General features: G+C 36.5%; 18 protein-coding genes and 3 pseudogenes across 21 annotated transcripts, besides 3 other annotated features; 4 read left to right on the forward strand and 17 right to left on the reverse strand.

Moving 5' to 3' along the window:
- Positions 1 to 11,157: part of a mobile genetic element that runs on past the window's edge.
- Positions 20 to 283, forward strand: TVAGG3_0902820 (uncharacterized protein; the record flags this gene model as incomplete). Its single annotated transcript, XM_051251406.1, has 1 exon — positions 20 to 283. One exon carries the CDS (start codon positions 20 to 22, stop codon positions 281 to 283), a length of 264 nt encoding a protein of 87 aa, XP_051076980.1.
- Positions 331 to 1,014, reverse strand: TVAGG3_0902830 (HNH endonuclease family; the record flags this gene model as incomplete). The annotated part of the gene is made up of 1 exon (XM_051251407.1): positions 331 to 1,014. One exon carries the CDS (start codon positions 1,012 to 1,014, stop codon positions 331 to 333), a length of 684 nt encoding a protein of 227 aa, XP_051076981.1.
- TVAGG3_0902840 (uncharacterized protein) lies at positions 1,104 to 1,442 on the reverse strand (the record flags this gene model as incomplete). The annotated part of the gene is made up of 1 exon (XM_051251408.1): positions 1,104 to 1,442. A coding segment is annotated over one exon (339 nt), but the record flags the coding sequence as incomplete, so codon positions are not given.
- On the forward strand, positions 2,371 to 2,949 carry TVAGG3_0902850 (uncharacterized protein; the record flags this gene model as incomplete). Its single annotated transcript, XM_001297519.2, has 1 exon — positions 2,371 to 2,949. One exon carries the CDS (start codon positions 2,371 to 2,373, stop codon positions 2,947 to 2,949), a length of 579 nt encoding a protein of 192 aa, XP_001297520.2.
- On the reverse strand, positions 2,978 to 3,178 carry TVAGG3_0902860 (uncharacterized protein; the record flags this gene model as incomplete). The annotated part of the gene is made up of 1 exon (XM_051251409.1): positions 2,978 to 3,178. The coding sequence occupies one exon, from the start codon at positions 3,176 to 3,178 to the stop codon at positions 2,978 to 2,980; it is 201 nt and encodes a 66-aa protein (XP_051076983.1).
- TVAGG3_0902870 (protein of unknown function, DUF4106 family) lies at positions 3,647 to 4,342 on the reverse strand (the record flags this gene model as incomplete). Its single annotated transcript, XM_051251410.1, has 1 exon — positions 3,647 to 4,342. The coding sequence occupies one exon, from the start codon at positions 4,340 to 4,342 to the stop codon at positions 3,647 to 3,649; it is 696 nt and encodes a 231-aa protein (XP_051076984.1).
- Positions 4,558 to 5,010, forward strand: TVAGG3_0902880 (uncharacterized protein; the record flags this gene model as incomplete). Its single annotated transcript, XM_001297521.2, has 1 exon — positions 4,558 to 5,010. The coding sequence occupies one exon, from the start codon at positions 4,558 to 4,560 to the stop codon at positions 5,008 to 5,010; it is 453 nt and encodes a 150-aa protein (XP_001297522.2).
- On the reverse strand, positions 5,092 to 5,445 carry TVAGG3_0902890 (protein of unknown function, DUF4108 family; the record flags this gene model as incomplete). Its single annotated transcript, XM_051251411.1, has 1 exon — positions 5,092 to 5,445. The coding sequence occupies one exon, from the start codon at positions 5,443 to 5,445 to the stop codon at positions 5,092 to 5,094; it is 354 nt and encodes a 117-aa protein (XP_051076985.1).
- TVAGG3_0902900 (uncharacterized protein) lies at positions 5,581 to 6,066 on the reverse strand (the record flags this gene model as incomplete). Its single annotated transcript, XM_051251412.1, has 1 exon — positions 5,581 to 6,066. The coding sequence occupies one exon, from the start codon at positions 6,064 to 6,066 to the stop codon at positions 5,581 to 5,583; it is 486 nt and encodes a 161-aa protein (XP_051076986.1).
- TVAGG3_0902910 (uncharacterized protein) lies at positions 6,747 to 7,139 on the reverse strand (the record flags this gene model as incomplete). The annotated part of the gene is made up of 1 exon (XM_051251413.1): positions 6,747 to 7,139. One exon carries the CDS (start codon positions 7,137 to 7,139, stop codon positions 6,747 to 6,749), a length of 393 nt encoding a protein of 130 aa, XP_051076987.1.
- Positions 8,459 to 9,172, reverse strand: TVAGG3_0902920 (protein of unknown function, DUF4106 family; the record flags this gene model as incomplete). The annotated part of the gene is made up of 1 exon (XM_051251414.1): positions 8,459 to 9,172. The coding sequence occupies one exon, from the start codon at positions 9,170 to 9,172 to the stop codon at positions 8,459 to 8,461; it is 714 nt and encodes a 237-aa protein (XP_051076988.1).
- TVAGG3_0902930 (uncharacterized protein) lies at positions 9,566 to 10,066 on the reverse strand (the record flags this gene model as incomplete). Its single annotated transcript, XM_051251415.1, has 1 exon — positions 9,566 to 10,066. A coding segment is annotated over one exon (501 nt), but the record flags the coding sequence as incomplete, so codon positions are not given.
- TVAGG3_0902940 (protein of unknown function, DUF4106 family) lies at positions 10,099 to 10,671 on the reverse strand (the record flags this gene model as incomplete). Its single annotated transcript, XM_051251416.1, has 1 exon — positions 10,099 to 10,671. The coding sequence occupies one exon, from the start codon at positions 10,669 to 10,671 to the stop codon at positions 10,099 to 10,101; it is 573 nt and encodes a 190-aa protein (XP_051076990.1).
- Positions 11,158 to 11,427: 270 nt separating the features above from the next.
- On the reverse strand, positions 11,428 to 11,622 carry TVAGG3_0902950 (protein of unknown function, DUF4106 family; the record flags this gene model as incomplete). Its single annotated transcript, XM_051251417.1, has 1 exon — positions 11,428 to 11,622. A coding segment is annotated over one exon (195 nt), but the record flags the coding sequence as incomplete, so codon positions are not given.
- Positions 11,623 to 11,987: 365 nt separating this feature from the next.
- On the reverse strand, positions 11,988 to 12,396 carry TVAGG3_0902960 (protein of unknown function, DUF4106 family; the record flags this gene model as incomplete). The annotated part of the gene is made up of 1 exon (XM_051251418.1): positions 11,988 to 12,396. A coding segment is annotated over one exon (409 nt), but the record flags the coding sequence as incomplete, so codon positions are not given.
- A 138-nt stretch (positions 12,397 to 12,534) lies between these two features.
- On the reverse strand, positions 12,535 to 13,369 carry TVAGG3_0902970 (annotated as a pseudogene). The gene has a single exon. A coding segment is annotated over exon 1 (835 nt).
- A 100-nt stretch (positions 13,370 to 13,469) lies between these two features.
- Positions 13,470 to 13,619: a mobile genetic element.
- Positions 13,620 to 20,337: part of a mobile genetic element that runs on past the window's edge.
- Positions 15,025 to 15,957, reverse strand: TVAGG3_0903000 (uncharacterized protein; the record flags this gene model as incomplete). The annotated part of the gene is made up of 1 exon (XM_051251419.1): positions 15,025 to 15,957. The coding sequence occupies one exon, from the start codon at positions 15,955 to 15,957 to the stop codon at positions 15,025 to 15,027; it is 933 nt and encodes a 310-aa protein (XP_051076993.1).
- TVAGG3_0903010 (uncharacterized protein) lies at positions 16,803 to 17,204 on the reverse strand (the record flags this gene model as incomplete). The annotated part of the gene is made up of 1 exon (XM_001583332.2): positions 16,803 to 17,204. One exon carries the CDS (start codon positions 17,202 to 17,204, stop codon positions 16,803 to 16,805), a length of 402 nt encoding a protein of 133 aa, XP_001583382.2.
- On the forward strand, positions 17,230 to 17,880 carry TVAGG3_0903020 (uncharacterized protein; the record flags this gene model as incomplete). The annotated part of the gene is made up of 1 exon (XM_051251420.1): positions 17,230 to 17,880. One exon carries the CDS (start codon positions 17,230 to 17,232, stop codon positions 17,878 to 17,880), a length of 651 nt encoding a protein of 216 aa, XP_051076994.1.
- TVAGG3_0903030 lies at positions 18,174 to 18,945 on the reverse strand (annotated as a pseudogene). The gene has a single exon. A coding segment is annotated over exon 1 (772 nt).
- TVAGG3_0903040 lies at positions 19,466 to 19,719 on the reverse strand (annotated as a pseudogene). Its single transcript has one exon. A coding segment is annotated over exon 1 (254 nt).

Raw genomic sequence — 20,337 nt, forward strand, 5'->3', positions numbered from 1 at the left:
ACAAAAAGTGTCATTTTGGATGGTCAAGCAGCCAATCGCATTCGAGCACCTCGAAGAAGCCTTACGTTCCAAGGGAGAGGGTGTCTGGTGCAAGGCAGAGGTCATGAGACTCTACGAGCAGTACATCCTCAATGCCTGGGAGGACAAATCGTCCTTGAATTGGCAATTCTACCAACTCCTCTGGGACGACCTCCTACGCAACTGGGATAACGAAAGAGCCCAATTCAAAGGTCGGGAGCTAATTTTCCAAATTACCATTAATAGTGCCTACTTATCCAACTAAACACTTAAATTTACTTGGGGTTTCCCCCTAAAATAATTTTTTTACTCTTAGAACCACTCGAGGTTCTCCTTACGGTTGTTGAGCTTGTCACCGTCAATGTGTCTGACCTTCGTCTTCTTGCCTGGATTTGGAACCCATTGAATTGCGACAAGCTTGCCCATGGAGATTGAACCGCGATTCCGAAGGTTAAGGTTCAAGTGTCCCAAGTTGTTGAGGACTGGGGTAAGAACCTTGCCTGTCTCCTTGTTACGGATTTGGTATGGGTAGGGTTGGGAAATTTCGTAACCGTCATCGGCAACAAGGGTTGCCCATGTAGCGGCTTCAGGAACTTCTTCGTGTTTCTCTTCTTCCTCTTCTTCCTCGACAATTCCTTCTTCAATTTGGTACTCACGAAGTACGGTGTTGCATGTTCTGTCCTTTCCGAGTACCTTCCAGATGGCGTCTATCTCTTCGAAGAAACGGTAGATGAGTCTGGCAAGGTCTCGGTTCTCTCTCTCGTAATTGCGCAAGGTTTCCGTGAAATTGTTCAGGCATTTCTCATTGGAAGCTTGGTTCATGAGGACATCGGCTTTGAGATTGGTCATCTCTGTCATAAGACTACTTTGGAGAGTCTTAATGGTGTTTGTCAGATGAGCTTTCAATTGGGCAATTTGAATTTGAACTGGGCGCTTGTCTGGTAACCTTGAAAGGACATCTGCTATTGTGTTCGGCTTCGGTGCTTGTTCGGACATCGAAAAAATGAAGTGGTTTGAGAATGGCGGTTTTACTTCAAAAAGCTTGTTATGACAGTTATGTCACACAACAAGTTTAAAATAATATCTTGTTCTTCTTCTGAACGTTTGTTGTCTCTTCCGATAAAAGTTTCGAACATGAGAACCAAAAAACGTTTTTTGAGATTGCGGAAGAGTTCAGGCAAACGTTCATATTCTGGATATGTTGGGAGCAGTTCAAAACATCTGAGCTGACTTTCGGACAAAATTGGGACAATGTCAGAAAATTCATCTTTGGTCGGACTGCTTGAAGGTAAGTCCCTTACATGTAAGTAGCTCTGGTAAAGTCTTCTCATTTCTGCTAACTTCTGGAGTATAGCTTCGTAATTTAAGAGTTTTAATTTTAATTGTCTTATTCCTCTCTTGACATCTAAACGGTAAGTATCCATGAGGTCAAGAGTAGCTTTGGTAGCTTTAAGTGGAGCTATCTCTTCTTTGACTTGTGCAATTTTGGTTGCAATTGTGGTTTGAGCTCCTTCAAGTTCGCCGTCTATGTCGTTCTCAACACCTTCAACCATGGCTTGAAACTCTTCATCGGTCCATTGAGATTGGTGTGGGACGAATTTAACTTGCTTCATTCAAAAAATGAAAAAAAAATGTTTTTACTCAAAGCGTGCCATGTATATGGCTATAAGAAACTTACCAGAAGGCTTCTTCTTCACATGAGTAAAAACATAAAAAAAGTGAGTTAAAATGAGATGTTTATTGAATTGGTTGGATGTCGCCTTCACAGGTTATGTAGAACGGCTGACCAGAGAAGTGAAGGAGACCCCTGAGAATTTGGTTCATTCTTGGGAAAGGGTTCTCTCTGTTTGGAAGTAGTATCCAAGGACGCTTGGCAAAGAACTTTATAATGGCTTCCTTCTTTGCTTGCTTTATGTCGTCGAAGGCTGTCCCGTCTGGTATTTGAATTGGAATTCCAGTCGAAGTCTCGAGATTCAAGGCAGCCCTTCCCGTTATCCAACCGTTAACGAGCTTGCCTTTTACATTCTGCCTGAGGAAGTCTTTAACAAGCTCGTTAATTTCAATTAGGTAAATTGCCTCGTCGGTAGGTTCGACCTCGACCATTGCTACTGTCAGTAAAAGTACTGCTACTGTCAGAAAAAGTACTGCTACTGTCAGTAAAAGTACTGCTACTGTCAGTAAAAGTACTGCTAGGAGCAGAAAAAAAGGAAAATTTGAGAGGGTTTTCGACGATAAAGTACTGCTACTGTCAGTAAAAGTACTGCTACTGTCAGAAAAAGTACTGCTACTGTCAGTAAAAGTACTGCTAGTAGCAGAGATTTTTATCGTTGTGGTCCGACAGGACACAAACGAATGTCCGACGTCCCACCAACCGAGTCCATTCCCAAACCAGAGGAACCTAAAGAACCACAACAGTCTCCTCAGCAACCTCAGTTCCAGCAAGTACCTCCGAATTACTACCAATTTCCACCTCAAGGTTACTACCCACCACAAGGCTTCCCGAACTACCCTCCTCAGCCTATGCCTTACTTCCCCAACCCTTGGTTGTTCCAGCAAGCTCCACCCCAGCAATTCCAATTCCAATCTCAATCGAAGAGAGACCAAGACTTCGAAGAAGGTCTGAACCGCTTACGCAAAGAGTATGCTACAGCTCCAATGGAAGACGACAGGCTTTCAGTCTCTTCCCTAAGGTCGACCAATTCGACTCGTACCACAGATTCGGTTCGTGACCGTGAAGACTACCTCAAGCAGTCTGAGAGACTCTTCATCTTACAGCCATTTACAGCTGGAGCTCTCAAGAACATGCGCAATTACGAAGGTCAGACACCAGCTGGAGACCGCAAAACAGACGTGCTTACAAGAGCAGTCCAACTGGTCAAGACAAAGACTGAGATAGTCGACTTCATTCTTGCAGCTTGCCCTTACAAGTAAAAAAATAAACAATTACGAATTAAACTTTTTACTCTTTCTTTTCTGAGTTGTTTAGAGCTGGTTTCTCTTGTAGAAACCTTTCGTACTCTTCCATGGTCATGTAATTGCGAATTTGGTACGCAATTCCAGGTTCGTTGTTTTTGAGCCTTATGTATGTAACGCTTCCATCCTCCTCAGGGAAGTAAGCTGCTAACATCTGACCAAGTTTTCTCGGTGACTCGGAGCTCATAAAAAATGTCACTTTTTAAACGTTAAGTTTTTAGTCTTAATTTACCCTTTGTTTGTCAAGGTAGTATTGGAGCGCAATTTCTCCAAATTCTCTGTGTCGGAGTTCTTCAGCATTTTCCAAGGTGTACCTGGAGAACTCAAAGAAGTTGTCAAGAACATACTGCCATGCTGCTCTTCTGAGTTCGTCGGTATTTTGGAAGTGTTGCACCTTCGAGTCTTCGGACATGAAAAAAATTACACTTTTTCTATTAAACCGTTTTGGCATTTCTCATGAGTGAGTATAGTTCTGCCGAACCATTGGAAGAGAAGAAGTACCCTTGCTGGCAAAAGACAAAAATAGTTGCCTTAGTTGTCATTGCAATTGTACTCGTAATTGGATTCATTGTACTTCTCTTCACGTACATAAAACTCAGCAATGGTATTTGCTTTAAGAAGCTACCATCTTACTAAGACTAAACACTTAGATTTTTCAAGCTTGACTTTTTACAATTTGAACTTTGTTTGCGTAGATATGAATTCTGAAAGAAGTATAAGGGTCTTGTATGACTTTATACTTCTTCCAGAGTTCATGTCTGTCAAACTTACCTGCCATGGACTCTTTCATAAGTTCCATGAAATCGTCTTCGGACAATCCGGGGAAAAGTATTATGTCAGTAAGTATTCTTTTAACATCCTTACTTAAACTCTTTGCTGTCTGTACACAAATGACAACTGAGATGTTAAAGTGTCTGAGCTTCTTAAGAATTCGACACATATCTTGTTCTCTATTCTTTAACAAAGGATGAGAGGCGAAATCATCTAAGATAAGAAGACACCTATGAGGGTACGTTTTCCAATCGTACGATTGCAATTTCTTCGAAATGTATTCTATCTCTTTCTGTTTGTTTCTGAAGTGTTTCTTCTCTAATATTCTCTGCATTTCCTCATTTGGGTCTTTAAACTTCGAATTTATATACTCATTTATAGCATTATACTTCAAAACTCTTCCTTGGTACTTCTTTATCCAATCTAACAACTCAGAGTCTTTTATACATACTAACTTAGACTTCTTTATAATATCTTTGAACGAATTGACGGTTTGGTCAAATTGACCCGAAGTACTACAAATGACTACTAACTCATAGAATGGGTTCTTCTCATCTAGTTCTTGTTGTTGTGCAGCCATTTTAAGATAAGTGAAAGTCTTACCCGACCCAGGTGGTGCAATTAGACCTGTTATACCATTCTGAGCAAATAAGAACTTTTCATGTATAGGTTTTATCTGAGCATTTTCTAACTTCCTCTTGTTCTTGTTTAAAACATTCTCAAATTTCTTGTCAATGTCAGCAAACTTTTTTTCTAACATATTTTTAGAAAAATTAAAATTTTTATCTTTTGAAAATGTCTAGCGATTTCGCTATCTATATTCGAGACAAACTTTTTGACAGCAAAACATCTGTCGACCATAAAATCTTACATAGTGTAAACAAGAAAGGTGAATTTGTTCTAAAGTTCTGTTTCTGGGAATATGACAAGAACCATAAAACATTACAAAGAGCAGTCTTAAAATTTGTCAATGACAGACTTGTTGACAGAGATGACGCCGATTGGAAAGATGAAGTCCAACAAAAGTTCTTAGAATGCAAAGAAGACACATGCGCTGTTCTTGAAGATGAAATAGAAAACAGAATAGATGAGCTATTAAAGGACAAAGAACTTTTACATAAATATAGTTGCGCCAAATTTGACATAACTCCACCAGAAAAGAAGAAGAGAGAAAAGAAAGAAAAGAAAGTAGAAGAAGAGAAGAAAGAACCTGAACCAGAGCCAGAGAAAAAGAAATTTGACATGTAAAAATAAAATTTTATTTTTAGAACATTTCTGGGTCAATGTCAATGTTCTCTTCCTCTTTAGGAGTAAACACTGGCTTAGACTCTAAAATTTTTTACCCAATTTACCTTGAACTTCTACAACTTTAGACTCATAATATTCATAGTCGTCTGTCTTCTTTGGTTCATAAGGTATAACAAGTTTGTATGCTTTGCCTTCTTTAAGGTTTGAGAACCTTCTGTCAAAACTTTCTTTGACTGTTAACAAACCTTCTATGTCTAAGTCTTCAAATTTCGCACCATTTTTAGTCACAATAGCAAACTTAACTGGTTCGATGTTCAAAACTTTGCTGAATGAAGACTTTTCAAAATGGTAGAAGTAAACATTCAAATATGTGAATGGGTCTAGTTCTTCTTTAAGTCCTGACATGTACTTGTTTACTGAGATGAATTTCGTCATCTTTTCTATCGGATAAAAAAATATTTTTTTTAAAATTTACTCAGAAAAAATTTTCTTTGTATATACACCATTCTGAACATCTAAAAGACTTTTGACATTTGCCAAGAATGTACGTTTAGAAGCTGCCATATAACCCTATTCTTGACAATATTGTTTATATTCATCATATAAAGACCTTTCATCTAATGACACAAAGTCAGTTTCATCTATGAACAGTTCATATACACTCTTGTTTGCTTCTAACAATGTTTGTCTCTCTTCGGTATGTGGAATTTGTCTTGGATTGAACTTAGAAATATCTAATGTCATGAAATATGAGAACAAGTGGTTGTAAAACTCAGGTGTCAAAGTTTCTGCTAAGTCGTCAAAATATTCTGTATCTTGCATATGAGAATCTGACGTTCTGACAACTACATATCTTCTGTCAGAACTTTCTAACTTCATCGGAACAGCATTGTTTGAAACCATAATGAAGTTTGCAACATTTTCACAAACTCTTTGGTCTTTATACTTTCTTTCAACAACTCCAACTTTGTCTGTTATAAGACTCTTCAAAGCATCTGAGTTCAAAACTTTTGTTGTATCTATACTTTGAAGTTCATTGCAAACTATAAGTTTCATATTCTCTATTGAGGAGTTAAACTTGCCACAGATGTTTTCTAAGTTTGTCATATTCGGGTTCGAATAACCTTCTAACAGTTTGCATAAGATATCTGTAAAGAATGTGTTCTTACCTGTTCCTTGTTTTCCAATTATAATGAGAGCAGTTTCATTTTTAGCACTTGGATGTTGTAAGATGTTTGCAAACCAACATAAGATATACTCATAGACTCTTTCGTTTCCATTGCATATAATTTCTTTGACATGGTCTAACCAAGCTTCTATAATATTTTCTTTCCATTCTACTTGTTCGTATTTATATCCAGTGAAGATAGAATAGAAGTTTGGAGAAGGTGTATAAAACTTTATACCACGAACTGAAAAATCTTCTAACTTTGACAATAAGATATCCCAAGCATCTAACATCTTCATTCCAACTTGTACAACTTTTATTTTCTTAAGTTTCTGTCTACATTCTTGTTCTGAAACTATTGTTGCTCTTGGTTTGTTAAAGACTACATCCCATTCTTTCATGACATAACATTCTGGGGCAGAGTCAACATAAATGACTAAACGTTTCAAATTCTCGACTGCTTTGTTATAGTCTCGAAATGGACACATATTTCTGAATGCTTGGAAGTCATAAAAATCTGAAACATCTATTCTGTACATTTTTATAAAAATAAAAAAATAATATTTTTTTATTCTTGACTTTGTTGTTCCATTTGTTGCATTTGTTGTTCTTGAGCTATTTGTTGTTGAAGTTGTTCTTGTAATACAATACTTTCACCAGTTGCATCTTCCAATTCGAAACTTTCTGCCGTCATTGACAAATACATAGGACATAAAAGTTTTACAGGAACAAAGTTTGCGTCAACTAATGTCAACGTTATACTTGCCAAAGTGTTTGAGTTCACTAAGGTTGAAAATTCTGCATTCGAATGAACAATAGGCAAACCAGCAGAGAAAGTATTGTTTATACGCATAAGTATCTTTTGGTCATAATAGTTTCTGTCGACATTCGAATAACACTTTGAACCTAAGTTTGAAACAATATATAAGATTGGTGTGCTTAATGTCAATGGAATAGACATTCCTTGTATGACACCTTTTCCTGTTATAGGAAACTGTTGGTAGTAAAAACCAGAAATAAGTTTTGTATTATAGCTCATATCATTAATAGTAAACTCAGTCGGACATCCAAACATAATGAAACCTGCTCTAGTTGCAGCACATGTTACACCCGTACTTAAAGTATTAAATAAGTCAACAAAACCTGTTGGTGGTATATCTGAGTAAGTATCTTCAAAGGAGTATTTTTTACCATTCACAACAATAAAGTCTTCTGGTGTCAAAAGAGCAAAACAGGCTTTAGTCGTCATTGTGTTTAAGGTTAGTTTACAATATCGTCCTTGAGGACTTTGTAAGTTTGTTGTTATAGAATTATATGACTCAGGTTTTTTAGTCGTAATAGTATAAACCATTATGTCTTCTGCCATTTACTTAGCAAATAAATTTTAATGAAATGTTGTGGTCGTCAAATATTTTTATAACGTCTGGGAAACTATATTTTAAGTTCAACGTTTCACCTCCTTTCATAACGTATATCTTGTCAATGACATTATATGAAACACCACAGCAACTAATGTCGGGTTCTATTTCTTTGATGTTTATATCGTCTGCCTCTGTCAAAAGTTTCAATAGTTCTTTCAAAACTTCATGAGGTGCAATGACATATGAGTTCACTTTTACAGGGTTGTGTTCGACCAAGTTTAACATTATACTTAAAGCTTGACAAATCTTCTCCTGAGTTTGAAGTTTGTCTTTCAGTTGTTGGTAGTCGTTTCGAATATCTGCAACAGAACTTAAGTCTCTGTTAACTTCAGGATATGTTGGTTCTTTTACAGGAACAATTGTTATACCATCTTTGTCTTCGTATGGTTTCCCCATTTCAACATCTCTGTCTTTGACATTGACAATAACACTTTGACTGTTTGTTTGAGTTGGTGAATTTAACTTCACATCTGCCACCGCCATTAAACCTTTTGAAACACTTACGCTTCTATTTTTCGGAAATGACATTTTACTTAGAATAAAAAGATGGACGTATTCGGATATCTTATTGAATTGAAGCAAAACAAGGTTTATACTCACAAACAATACAAATACAGTGACAGAATAGTTCTTTACACAAACAATGGAAAATGTTATAGAATAGCAGTCTTTGCTGAACCTAAATATTTTCATAAAGCAAAGAAAGTTGGTATAACTGAAATGGTGAAAGTTCTTGAAGCAGACAAAAATATAACTTCAAAACTGACCGATATTACTAAAGGAAAGTTTATAATACAATATTATGTCAAAACTGGCGTACTGTCAATATTTGACGGAGAGAAGTCAGTTCAAGAACAACTTACTGACCTGCTGCCAAAATCTGCTCGATGGAAGCTGTCGTTATGCCAATCTGAGGAGCCCCAGCAGGTTTCATCGAACGAATCTTCAAAAGAGCATCTTCCGTGAAAAGTGCTATTGGTTTTGTAAACTTCTTTGCTCTCAATTCATCTGGACCGTCTCTGTCACCAGTATATTGTATTTGAACTGTACCAACAGTTGAAATACCACCCATAAAGTCTTCTGAGTCAGCAAATGGAATGCCAAGCCAAAAGTTTGAACGGTCTCCATTTGTATATTGAGTTTTTTGACCTCCTGTATGAGTCCATACTTTCACATATGGCATAATAGAACTTTGCATTTCAGGGTTAATGGTTGTTGTGAAGTTGTTGTTAAAGTTCATAGCATCTAATGTCAAGTTGTATGACCTCATATCCTCAACTGTAGAATATTCTTCTCTTGGATAATATTTGCCATCTATGTTTATATGATATTTAATACCAGGGTTGTAGAAACAAGAATAGTCATTTATAGTTCGTCTGAACAGTACAAACATAGTATCTGCATGTTTCATTGCAGTTGTTAAAGCAATATCTGTTCTTGCACCTTCGGCTCCTGGATTTTGGTTTCCAACTTCACCTGCAAAGTCTTTGACAGATATTTGGTGTATAGGGAACATAAGTGGAACTGCAATATATTTGGCAGCTAAAGCATTTGAAATATCTGGGTCCAACATATAGACTGCAAGTCTGCTTTCTATTCTCTTGCATTCAAATTTTTCGCATGTGAACTTAACTGGGTCCCAAGCATCTCCAGCAGCATTGAAATAATAGTTTACTTCAGTGTTGAGGTTTGAGAAACCAAAGTCTAAGTCAACTTTGTTTTTGCAAAAGTCACAGAACTTGGCTCCACCAGTTCCAGCTACAGTAATGCTGAATGGGTCTTGTGTTGGTGCAATGACTAAGTTATTTTTGCTTGGAGTAAGTTCGATAGAAATTTTTCCTGCCCAGTTTGGCAAGTATCTTAAAAACCTGAAGATGAGGAAAGATGACAAAGGAACTCTAAGTTTCAGTTTTACTTTGGTTACTGCTGCTGCAGTTTGTCCAGAAAGGTTAACATAAACTCCTGGAACGTTAGGGTCAAGTCTTCTTATTTTCTCAATGGTGGCATACTGGTCTGTTTGTTCTCTAGCTTGTGGTTGTACTGAGTTTCTCAAAGCGAACCATTCATAGTTTGCCCATGTTACTGTTTGAACTAAGTCAGAGTTAGAATATATCTTATATCCCATGAAAACTTCTGGAGCATATTGGTATCCGACATAGAAAATTCCATTGCAACCTTTCTTGTCAGACAACTTGGCAGAAGGTTTTATTTCAATGTCTTGTTCCACGCATAAGAATGAGTTGTCAATAGAAATAATATGAAACCTGTCGCAAGCAATATCTACTGTTGTTGAAGAACCTTCTCCAAACTCACCTACGTTTCCATAAGAAACAGCAGTTGTATATTCGTAAGTTCCAGGAACTATTTCTGACCTTCTAATGGCATTGTCGCATTCGTTATACCATTCGGAAACATTTCCGTTCATGGCATCCAAAACTGTTGGCGTTATATTCTGAGCGGCGTACATTTCATATGGGTAAAAATATAGAATAGTTGGATTTATGTGTCATAATAGAACCCACTCGGACCAAGCTTTACTTTCTTCCTGACTGAGTTTTTAACTGAATCTTTAACTCTTCTTTTTCCTTCATTGCCACTACTTTCACTAGATGAAGTTACTTCTTCACTACTTTCACTTTGTTCTACTCTTCTCTTCTTCTTTGGTGTCGCTTTTGGTAACTTGCCCTCTGCTTCAAGTTGTTGCATCTTTGCCTCATGTTCACCTAGTATGTTGTAAATTTCCCATGTCCTTTTTGCCTTTGGGCTCTGGTCGCCCATCTCAGGTAACCTATATCCTAGAAAGATTTTGTCATAGTTTGTATTTGAGTCTTCGCTTATTGTTTGCATGACTCTTTCCTGAGTTTCCGGTTCAAGCTCTTCAAATATAGCTTGTCCATATGGAATAAGCTCGTTTCCAAATATATGTTTTTGTAGCCATTCTGGTTTTCTTTCCATGTAACCAATAATATCTTTTGTGAATGGGAAAGCTTTTACCCAACGTTTCAGGCTTGCGTCATTTATTTCTGTAGTTGGTTTTATTTTGTCAAGGAACATGTTTTTCAATACTAACATTTCATTTGGTACTGTCCATTTGAGTTTTCTTAAATATTCATCCCTTCTCAGTTCATTGTCTGCAAAGTAAGTTTTTATGACATTTTGCAAACTTTCGTTTGCAAGGTCATGTACAATAGGTTCTCTTCCTTCTCTCTCCCTAACTTTCTTTCTAAACTCTTCACCAAATATACCATCTCTATGGTTCTGTGTAGTTCTTTGAGATAAATGTTCTAGAACGTCAGGTGTTATATTTCCATCAGCCATGTTCATTTCATACTGGTCCAAAATATCTGCATCTTTCATATCTTTCAATGGCATTAAAGCCGCGCTGAAAATACCAGCTATATCTGGTTCACCATTCACTTCCATTGCGTCTACAACTTCTTGGAATTGAGGTTGTAAGTTTATGAACCACCTATCCGGATTAGCTTTATGACCCCATCTCATTGTAGTTCCATAGTCTGCAGAAACAAAAGTAGGTTTGTTTCCATATTGGTTAGGTTCTGAATGAACTTTAAACAATGTTTCATTTCTATATGTTTTGTTGAAATTAAACCTTTTATTTTCACCGAGTTCAGCCAAAGATTGAACGTTATATGCTCGTAAGTAAAAAGGATTATTGTATTTGTGTACATTATCTTTCAGTACTTCCATTCTATGCTGAATATTTTCATCTGATGTTGGAGTCTTTTGTATGTCGGCGAACATTTTTCGATATTCTTCTACTATGTCAGCCGAATTTTTCTTAGACTCTTGGAAAGATTCCATATTCACCTCATACTCTTGTTGAGGGTCAAGATTTTTCGGCTGTTCCAAATCTTCATCTAGTTCTGTGAAGTTAGTTTCCAAAGGAGGGACTTGTTCGTTTCCTTCAGGCTCTTCTAGCTGTTGTTGCTGAACTATTTCTTCCATGTCTGGTTGTATCTGAACTTCTTCCTGTTGAGTTTCTTGTACCTCATCTGCTGGCATTTCATATATTCCGAGACCGTTTTTAACAAGTTCCTTATCTAAGTCATCCTGACTCATAAACCTTTCTTCTTTCGTTCCGTCTCTATTTTTTACGCGTTTCATGAAGAGAGTTGAATTATCATTTAGCTCTGACACCAAATATCTCGGAGTAAATTCATTCATGTCATTTGGATGATATGCTATTAAATCATATCCCTTAGCGAGCTTGTATTTTCCAGGTTTGAGATTATATCCCATTTGGTGCTGAACCATAAAGCTAAATAGGTTCGGGTCAGTATTTCCTTCCTTGAACTTTCTAATAGCTTCTTTATATCTGTCACTAAAGTCAAGAGTATCTGGGTAACCATAATCTTCCTTAAGCATTTTTAAGAATTCTTGGTTTCCTTTTTCTCTACTTCTTTTATGTCCTTGCTCTGTTTGTGGTTGTTGTTGTGCAGGGTTTTGAACTGTTGGTTGCTGTGCTGGTTGTGGAGGTGGTTGTTGTTGTGCTGGTTGTTGTGCTGGTTGTTGTGCTGGTTTTGGTTGTGGTGCTGGATTTTGAACTGTTGGTTTTGGTTGTTGTTGTTGTGCTGGATTTTGAACTGTTGGTTGTTGTTGTGGTGCTGGATTTTGAACTGTTGGTTGTTGTGTTGGTTGTTGTTGTGGTGCTGGATTTTGAACTGTTGGTTGTTGTGTTGGTTTTGGTGCATGCCTATGTCTGTGTCCATGTGACGATGTAAATGTTTTAGGTAGTCCTGGTGCAGGTGCTTCTCTTGGAGGGTTTGGTGGTATATAAGTTCCACCAGCTGGCACATATGTTCCATCTGCAGCATAATGTCCTACCTGACTTTTCGTTCTTAAGAAAGCATTTACTAGGTCTGTTTTGGTCTGTTGTAACTCTTTTTCTTGACTTTCCACAACAGTTGCTCTAACGGCGTCATAGGCACTTTGAACTGCCTGTCTCGTTGCTGCATCTGTTATTTTCGTCATATTTTGTGCTACTTCTCTTAACTCTTTGTCGAAACCTTCAGACTTCAGTTTCTTTCCAGATGAGAAGTCGTTCACTAGTTTCACCTTACTATGAAGAGCTTCGAAGACATTCTTAAAGTCAGCATTCATTAAAGCTTCATTTGAACTGTCTTCATCCGCTTGTATTTTTGTCCTTATTGACCCTATAAGTTGGACTGCTTTAGCGTTGGCTTGGGCATCTAACCAGTCATTATTAGCTTTTATATATTCTGAGCTTTTCATTGCCTTTTGCATGGCTGCGTCGTTATTTTTACTTTCTTGTGCTAAGTTTTCATACGGTACGGTTTGGTTTTGCAACTGTAAAAGTTTTTCTGCCTTTACATTTGCTTCAACTTCTTTTTTATACTCATCGCTATCCATATATGTCTTCATGGCTTTTTGTTTTATCTCTTCATCTTTCAGTACTTTATATTGAGTAGTTATGGTTTTTCAAATTTATAACATCTTGTTCCATTTTTGCTACTTCTGCTGCTTTTTCTGACACTTTTTTCGCATATTCCTCTGTACTTAGTTCTTTCAGTTGTTCTTCTTTCTTCTTTTTCTCTACGTTTAACTCATTGAGTTTCTTTGTGTGTCTGTCATATTCTAGTTTCTTTTCGTTTTCACTTATTTGTTTCTGTATGTCTATGTTTGACTTTTTGACATCTGTTATTTGATTTGTTTCGTACCGAAATGGCTCACAAAAAAAGTGACAGAAAACCTTAAATTGCGCGGCAATTTTAATTAAAAAAATAAACATTAATTTTTGTGATTGATATTATGCATTTTATTTATATTATATAAGATTTAAATTTAGGGGAAAAATTGGGGAAAAAAATAAGATTGGAAGTCTTTAGGTAAGAAGGAAAGGGCAAGAGATATATAGTGTACCTATATACCTCTTGCCCTTTCATTCTAAGTAGAAATGGGAGAAACTTTGTCCGCATCATCAGTTATGCGGACAAAGTTTCTCCCATTTCTAATGGGAATTGCAGGCTATGAGGCACTGAAGTTAGTATACAAGTCTCGTGTACGGAGGCACTGCGTTCCTCCGTACGCAATACTTGTGAATTTGACACTTTACAAAACCGTTAACGTATATTTTACAACACAAACACAAACACCAACTTAACCTTAAATATTTATAAAGCCGCCAACCACTTCACCTTACTACTGTAAAAATAAACGTTCTCACTTACAAAAGTATTGCAACTCTTCCCATTGCTGTGCTTCACACAATAGTTCATATTCTTCAGTATCGCTGCTGTCGCTCCAATCGTCAGAGTCAAAGTCACTGTCAAAATAAATGTTAGTAAGTTTTGACAAAGCTAATGAAACACGTTTACCGTTTGTATCGTATGCTTGTATAAACTTTCCATTCTTCATTCCTTCATAAACGCTCAAACTAACTTTACCCTTTCTCCCTCGTATCTGATAGAATGTATTTTCACGAGGAACGAAGAACAAATTCTTGAACTCATGACCGTTGTAGTTTGTTATCTCAATAGTTTTCGTCATTTACATCCAAATAAAAATTTTCAGTAAATATAAAAATAAACTTAAAAATTAATGATATCACCACCCTCACACGTATGAAAACATAGCGCAAAAATAAATTTAGGTGAAGTGGTGAAATCTCACCTCTTTTTTCACCTCTTTTTTCACCTCATGAATTCATTGCTTTATAACTCTCTTCCTTGGTTTCTTTTTAGTTGCTTTCTTCACGTCTGTCTCCAACTTGACTGTCTTTCTTCTTCGTCCGTAATGATACCAGTTACTTCCACCAGTCAATGGGTCAAATGGTCTTTCGTAAGGGTTTCCATACATTCCATAGGGACCATACGGAAGAACTACTGGTGGAGGAAGAGTTCCATCGACTCTATTTAAATGCATTGTTTCACCTTTCATCTGGTCATTAAAGTCTTTTGCATGTTTTGCAAACTCATCGTCCTTTCCTAAAGCATTTTCTGACTCAGTCGCAACCAAATTGGATGCTTTATTTATGAGCCCTATTTTATTTAATCTTAACTTCTTTGCAACCCAGCCTCCAATCTTCCCTTTATTTGCATCTAATGTCTTCGAAACCCTTCCTCCACTCATTTTATTTACTGCGTCATAAGCTCCAAGTGCTTTTGCTCCAAATGCTAATGCTTTTGTTCCCATTGCGCCTAAAGCTGCCCAAGCTACCATTTACACCATATTAAAATCATCTCTCTTCAATATTATCTCATAAAAGTTCTCTTTACTGGAGAAAGTCAATGAAACATAAACATTCTCACATGCTTCGCCCTCACCGCTTTGCGGTCTATCTAACTTATTTCTTATATCATCTATTCTCAATAAAATGTCTGAACAATTGCTAACATCTTCTACAACAGTTATTTCATCATGAATGACCTTCAAGAACAAGCTCATTTAATATGCTATTAAAATCATCTCAATAATGAGTCCATCCTTTCCATCTTTAGGTAGCACAACATCTTTCATTGAAGAAGGTTCGACAAGTCTTATGTTAAACTTACTGACAAAGTTTGTTATACTATAATGCTTCGGCGGCGAATACATATAGTTTGAAAGACATAATATAGATTCTTCAGCAAATTCACTTATACTGGATTTTATAACAATGTTCTCACGAGACCAAATACCACCAATTGACAATCTTGTAAGCAATCCTGCTGAACCTTCTACTGTAAACATCGATGGTAACATTCCACGAAGGTCATCTATTGACATCGTTGAGTCACTGAATTTAAATATTTTCTTAAAGCAATCGTCATTATCTAACCATGCAATAGCTTTGAAGTTTTCATTCGAATATACATCTGCTTCATTAAATGTAAAACCTGACTTCTTTGCAGAGACGACTTTAAAATCTATTGAGTTTGTTTCAAAATTATATGCTATGCTAACTTCTGAAGGTAATGGATGCCCTTCCGCAGTCAGTTGTTCTCTCACTACCGTTTGAAGCTTTGTGTTAAAAACTTTCATGTCATCTCCTGTGTCTAGGTTCACATACACAGCAATGGGAAAACTATCTTGCTTCTTTGTTTCATCATTATACCTCAAAACATTAAAGTTCTTCAATAATATTGTCCTTCCTGCTGGAATACTTCTAACTTGTCTTATTTCAATAGCTTTCTCACCTCCTACATACTCTACCCAGTGTCTTGGATATTCATAAGTATACTGACTTTCTTGAATTTTGGTTGGTTTCATCATAACATGTTCATAGTATATCTTTATACTCTTGTCAGTTAGACTCGGTGCTATGTTCTGAATATTTCTGACTTGCATTTTTAATGGAGATAAAATGAAGCATTTAATACATGACGTAGATGAAGACATGAATGAAACTACAGACAAACTTAACTCTTCTCTCATTCTTCCTTTCAGCAAAGATTATGAATTCTGTTCAAATGGTGTGTATTTCTATTGTGGAAAGATGGGTTCAGGTAAGACATTTAATCATTCGTCATATACTCATAACAGAGCGTTTAGGAAATGACTCATATTATGACCAAATCATTATATCAGCAACTTCAGACTCTATGGACTCAACAGCGAAAACATTTATGTCAAAAGTTCAAGCCTCTGTCGTTAAAGTTCCAGACAGTGAACTCATTGAATTTCTTCAACGTTACGTTCGACGTAAGAGGAAATATTATGCCATCGTTGAATTTATACAGTCAGGAATGCAAAAGACTTCAGAAGAGATGGAAAGAATTATTGACAAACACCACTTACGTCAGTACTCAGGAGTTTACGATATGAAACGACTTACAAACTACATTCTGTCAAAACTTTCAAAATACCCCTTCAAAAAGTATCCTTCAAACACTCTGCTCGTTTGCGACGACTTCGCCGGAAAAGGTTTAGTGTCAAAGCCTGACTCACCATTAGCTAACATCATTACTAAAGTCAGACATTACCATTAACTGTAGCAATACTTATGCAAACATGGCGTTTTCTTGCTTTAAACATAAAACGTCTCATAACTGACTTCGTTATCTTTCAAGGTTTCTCACGTATGACATTGAACTCATTTGGAAACAGTCAGGTATAACATTACCTTTTGAAGAAATTTGGGAAGCATATAAGTCTCTCATCTCTCCTCGTTCATACCTTGAGATTCATATCATGACTAATACCATTAAAGTCAAAAATATTCCATGGGAACGACCAACATTGTTTTAAAGTTTAACCTTCAATTGACTGATGGTAAACAAATTCCATGCATCTCTGTCGCCATTTCTGTTAATATTTTTGCTGTCATTCATATCATCCACTTCCCCATCCGTTAGCTTTTGAGGATATGTGTTAGAATAGCTGTTCTTAAATGAAGGCTTTTCACCTTTGAGAGCATAAACTCTATAACTTTCTGCATACTTTATGTTTGAACCTCCTGAGCCATCATTGACATAAATTTTTATAGGCTTCCACCCTTTGTTCATATTCCTGCTTCTTCCCTTAGCTCTTTTGTTCAGTAGTTCTACATCTTTATACACAGCTCCTGTCTCAGTGAATTCAACAATATTTTCATTCGTTAGCTTTACATTCAAACCCTTGTCGAGTATATTGTTCATTTCATACATATAAAAGGTTTTTATTCTATATGAAATGAGAAGCAAATCCATCTTAGCTGGTGCCGTTAATGTTCCAATTGAACCAACATCAAATGTTGACTCACGAACGACAAACAATATTGTCATAAAGAACTATAGTTCGGAGTGTTTGAAAGAAAAAGAACCAGAACTTAAGTCGGGAGGGCTCAAAGAGCCCATCTTGGCGCATGGCGCCGTGAATTTAAACTCAGCTTCAAACGCTAACGCTACATCAGATGTTAAGTTAGAGTATCCACCACTGGACCAAATTCTTTCAAGAGAAGCCAACGACAACCCTTACACAAATGTTCAAACAAATCCTTCAGATAACGTAGACCATTACCTTCTTCAGTTATACCAAACTATCTTACTCAAAGACGATAAGAAGCTTTTGACAAATCTTATAAGCAAGAACCAAATAATTCTAACAAAGGAGGACCTTGAAAATGTTATCTCACGAATAACAGGGAAACAATGTGTCATTGACTATCTCGACCCTGAAATCGAATGCTGTGGTCAAACGCCACCATTCATGAAAATAGGTAACATCCGCATCATTGAAACACCAGGAACTACAGGAGTTGAGTTTAAGTATAAATATTCGAACGAGTATACAAAACTTTCAACAGAATATAAACTTTGCTTGAAATATGTTTTAGTAAATTAAAGCAGTCAGGAGGGCTCTTTGAGCCCATCTTGGCGCTTTGCGCCGTTAGTCAAAAAAATTTCAAGTTAGCAATTTGTAATATCTATTCAAAACTTCTTCAACAGTATCGAACTCATCTTCATAATGCAAACCTAATCTTATTGACTTGGTGCAGTTTTCACTAACACAATATAGCGCTTTGCGCTCGGCGCCTTTGACGCCTTTTTCTGTTCTCTTGACTGACATAACTAACTCATTTGTTTCATCAAACAGCAACAACCAAAGTTCATGACCTAATACATAACATTCATACTTTATATTTTTAGCTCTGAGTTCTCTTGTAAGCTGTTGCATTTAATATTTTCTAAAAAGTCTACTTCAACAGTCATTCGCACTGGTGCCTTCAGTTCTACAGGCTCTCCTTGAAAGTCAACTAGTCTGAATTGCATGTCTTTCAAATTATGAGGACTAATGCGAACCCATTTACCTAAATGAGTTGCTATGACAGGAACGTTTGGAATGAACATTGAATTTACTTCATAACAGAAGGATTTATATTCTACTGAACCTTTACTATTAACTCCTGAAATGCCTGTGACATTAGCTATTTTAGACTCAATGTACAAACAATTGCCATAACATACGTATGGAACAGATTTCATCTCAATCGTTTTGTCAACACTTTTCAAAGGAAATGTCATATGGTATGCTCCCAAAGAAGTTGAACTCTATGACTCATTCGTGTTATCTTAACTCTTCGCATAACTGAACTTCAAAACTCCTGCAATAAGTTTAACATTCATTAAGTTTTCTCGTTATCCTTGTTTATTGTAGTATTTATGAGAGCATTTAACACTCCAGCTAATGTTTCCATCTTATATTCTACATTATTGTGAAATCTTATTTCGTGCTTCTTTCCATCTATTTCAAGCTCCATGAAATCTGTTTCGTCAGTTATAACGAATGAAGCATAGTATTAAAGTCAACCATTCTGAATGCAAGTGGCTCATTCTGTAGACCTAAGTTTGTTTGTAGTTTTACTGTCCCGTATTCGTTTGGGTCTGTACTTTGCAAATAGAACAACATTTTATTCTCATTAAAATATGAGTATAGCTGCATATGCGTATGAAGCTGACAGAGCTAAACGTTTATATTTTGGTCAATACTCTCTCACACTTACTGACAAATATATTGTTATCAGTGATGGAAATACCGAGAAATACATAACATGGAAGGACTATGAAAAGTTTGACCCCATTTTAACTCCATGCACTATGCCATTCATTGTAAATGGTGAAGTTGTCATGAAGAACGACACAACAGTATATATAGTCTGTTATGAAGCGTTAGAATATATGTTGAATTATAATCCCGAAAGATTTGACCCAAGCACTACGCCATGTACAATGCCTTTTATTAAGGATGGTGAAATCGTAAGAGTTCCGAATTCAACGGTTTACACAGCTGTTCAAAACAGTTTACAAAACATTTTAGCGAATATCTTTAATTCAGAAACTACAGAAATAAAATTACCATATATAACAGATGCTAAAGAAATTAAATCAAAAACGACAACATTATTTACGTCACTTAATGATTTAATGACTTATATCATTAATATTCCTGCACCAACTACAGCATTTGATCCAAACTCGACGGTTTGCAGTGTACCTTTCATAAAGTCGCAAACGGACTCTTTGAGTCCTGAAGGTCTTTCAGACCGAAGCGACCAGGGCGAAGCCCATGACAGTTCATTAATTACTTTAAGGGATTCAACAGTTAATGAATCATTAAAGGCGTCATTAATGAAAATCATTGATTTTAATTCATTCACGAATACATATAATTCATTCATTAATGTTTCATATGCTTCTAAAGAAGGTGAGCCAAAAACTATCGATAAAGCGGTGTATGAAATAAAAGCATCAACGACGAAATTGAATTCGTTAACTTTTGACGGTGATAGTTTCGTTAATGACATAACATCGGGGAAAACAATTTTAACGAAAGAATATTTAAAATCTCATGTTAGTGAGTTCGTTGAAATTGAAAAAGAAGGTGGAATTAAGTTCGATCCACTGAATTTCATTTTCAGCTTAGCGAATGCGGGTGTTAGTTTCGCTGAATGGACAACTATACAGAGTGAAATAAATGCAATATGGACGTTTTTGGGGTCAAAAGCGGGAATGGGTGAGCTTGTAAATGCTGCAAGAACATTAGGTGAAACAGGAAATTTTGTAGATGGTTTTAAAAGACTTGTTTCAAATGTTTTAACAAACACAAAGAAATTATTTAGATATACCATACATAACGGACGGATTTTCGAACAGGTAGCAACAAACCCTCCGGTTATGGCTGCGTTGATGATGGTTAGAGATATAAAACCACGTAACGACGGGAACGAAGAACATGAACAACAGAGCCCAACGGGCTCAGAGCCACATAGTGGCGAGGATACTGGTCGGGTTATTCAAGACA

Source organism: Trichomonas vaginalis, chromosome I (assembly GCF_026262505.1).
Source record: "Trichomonas vaginalis G3 chromosome I, whole genome shotgun sequence".
Classification (NCBI taxonomy): Eukaryota; Parabasalia; order Trichomonadida; family Trichomonadidae; genus Trichomonas; species Trichomonas vaginalis.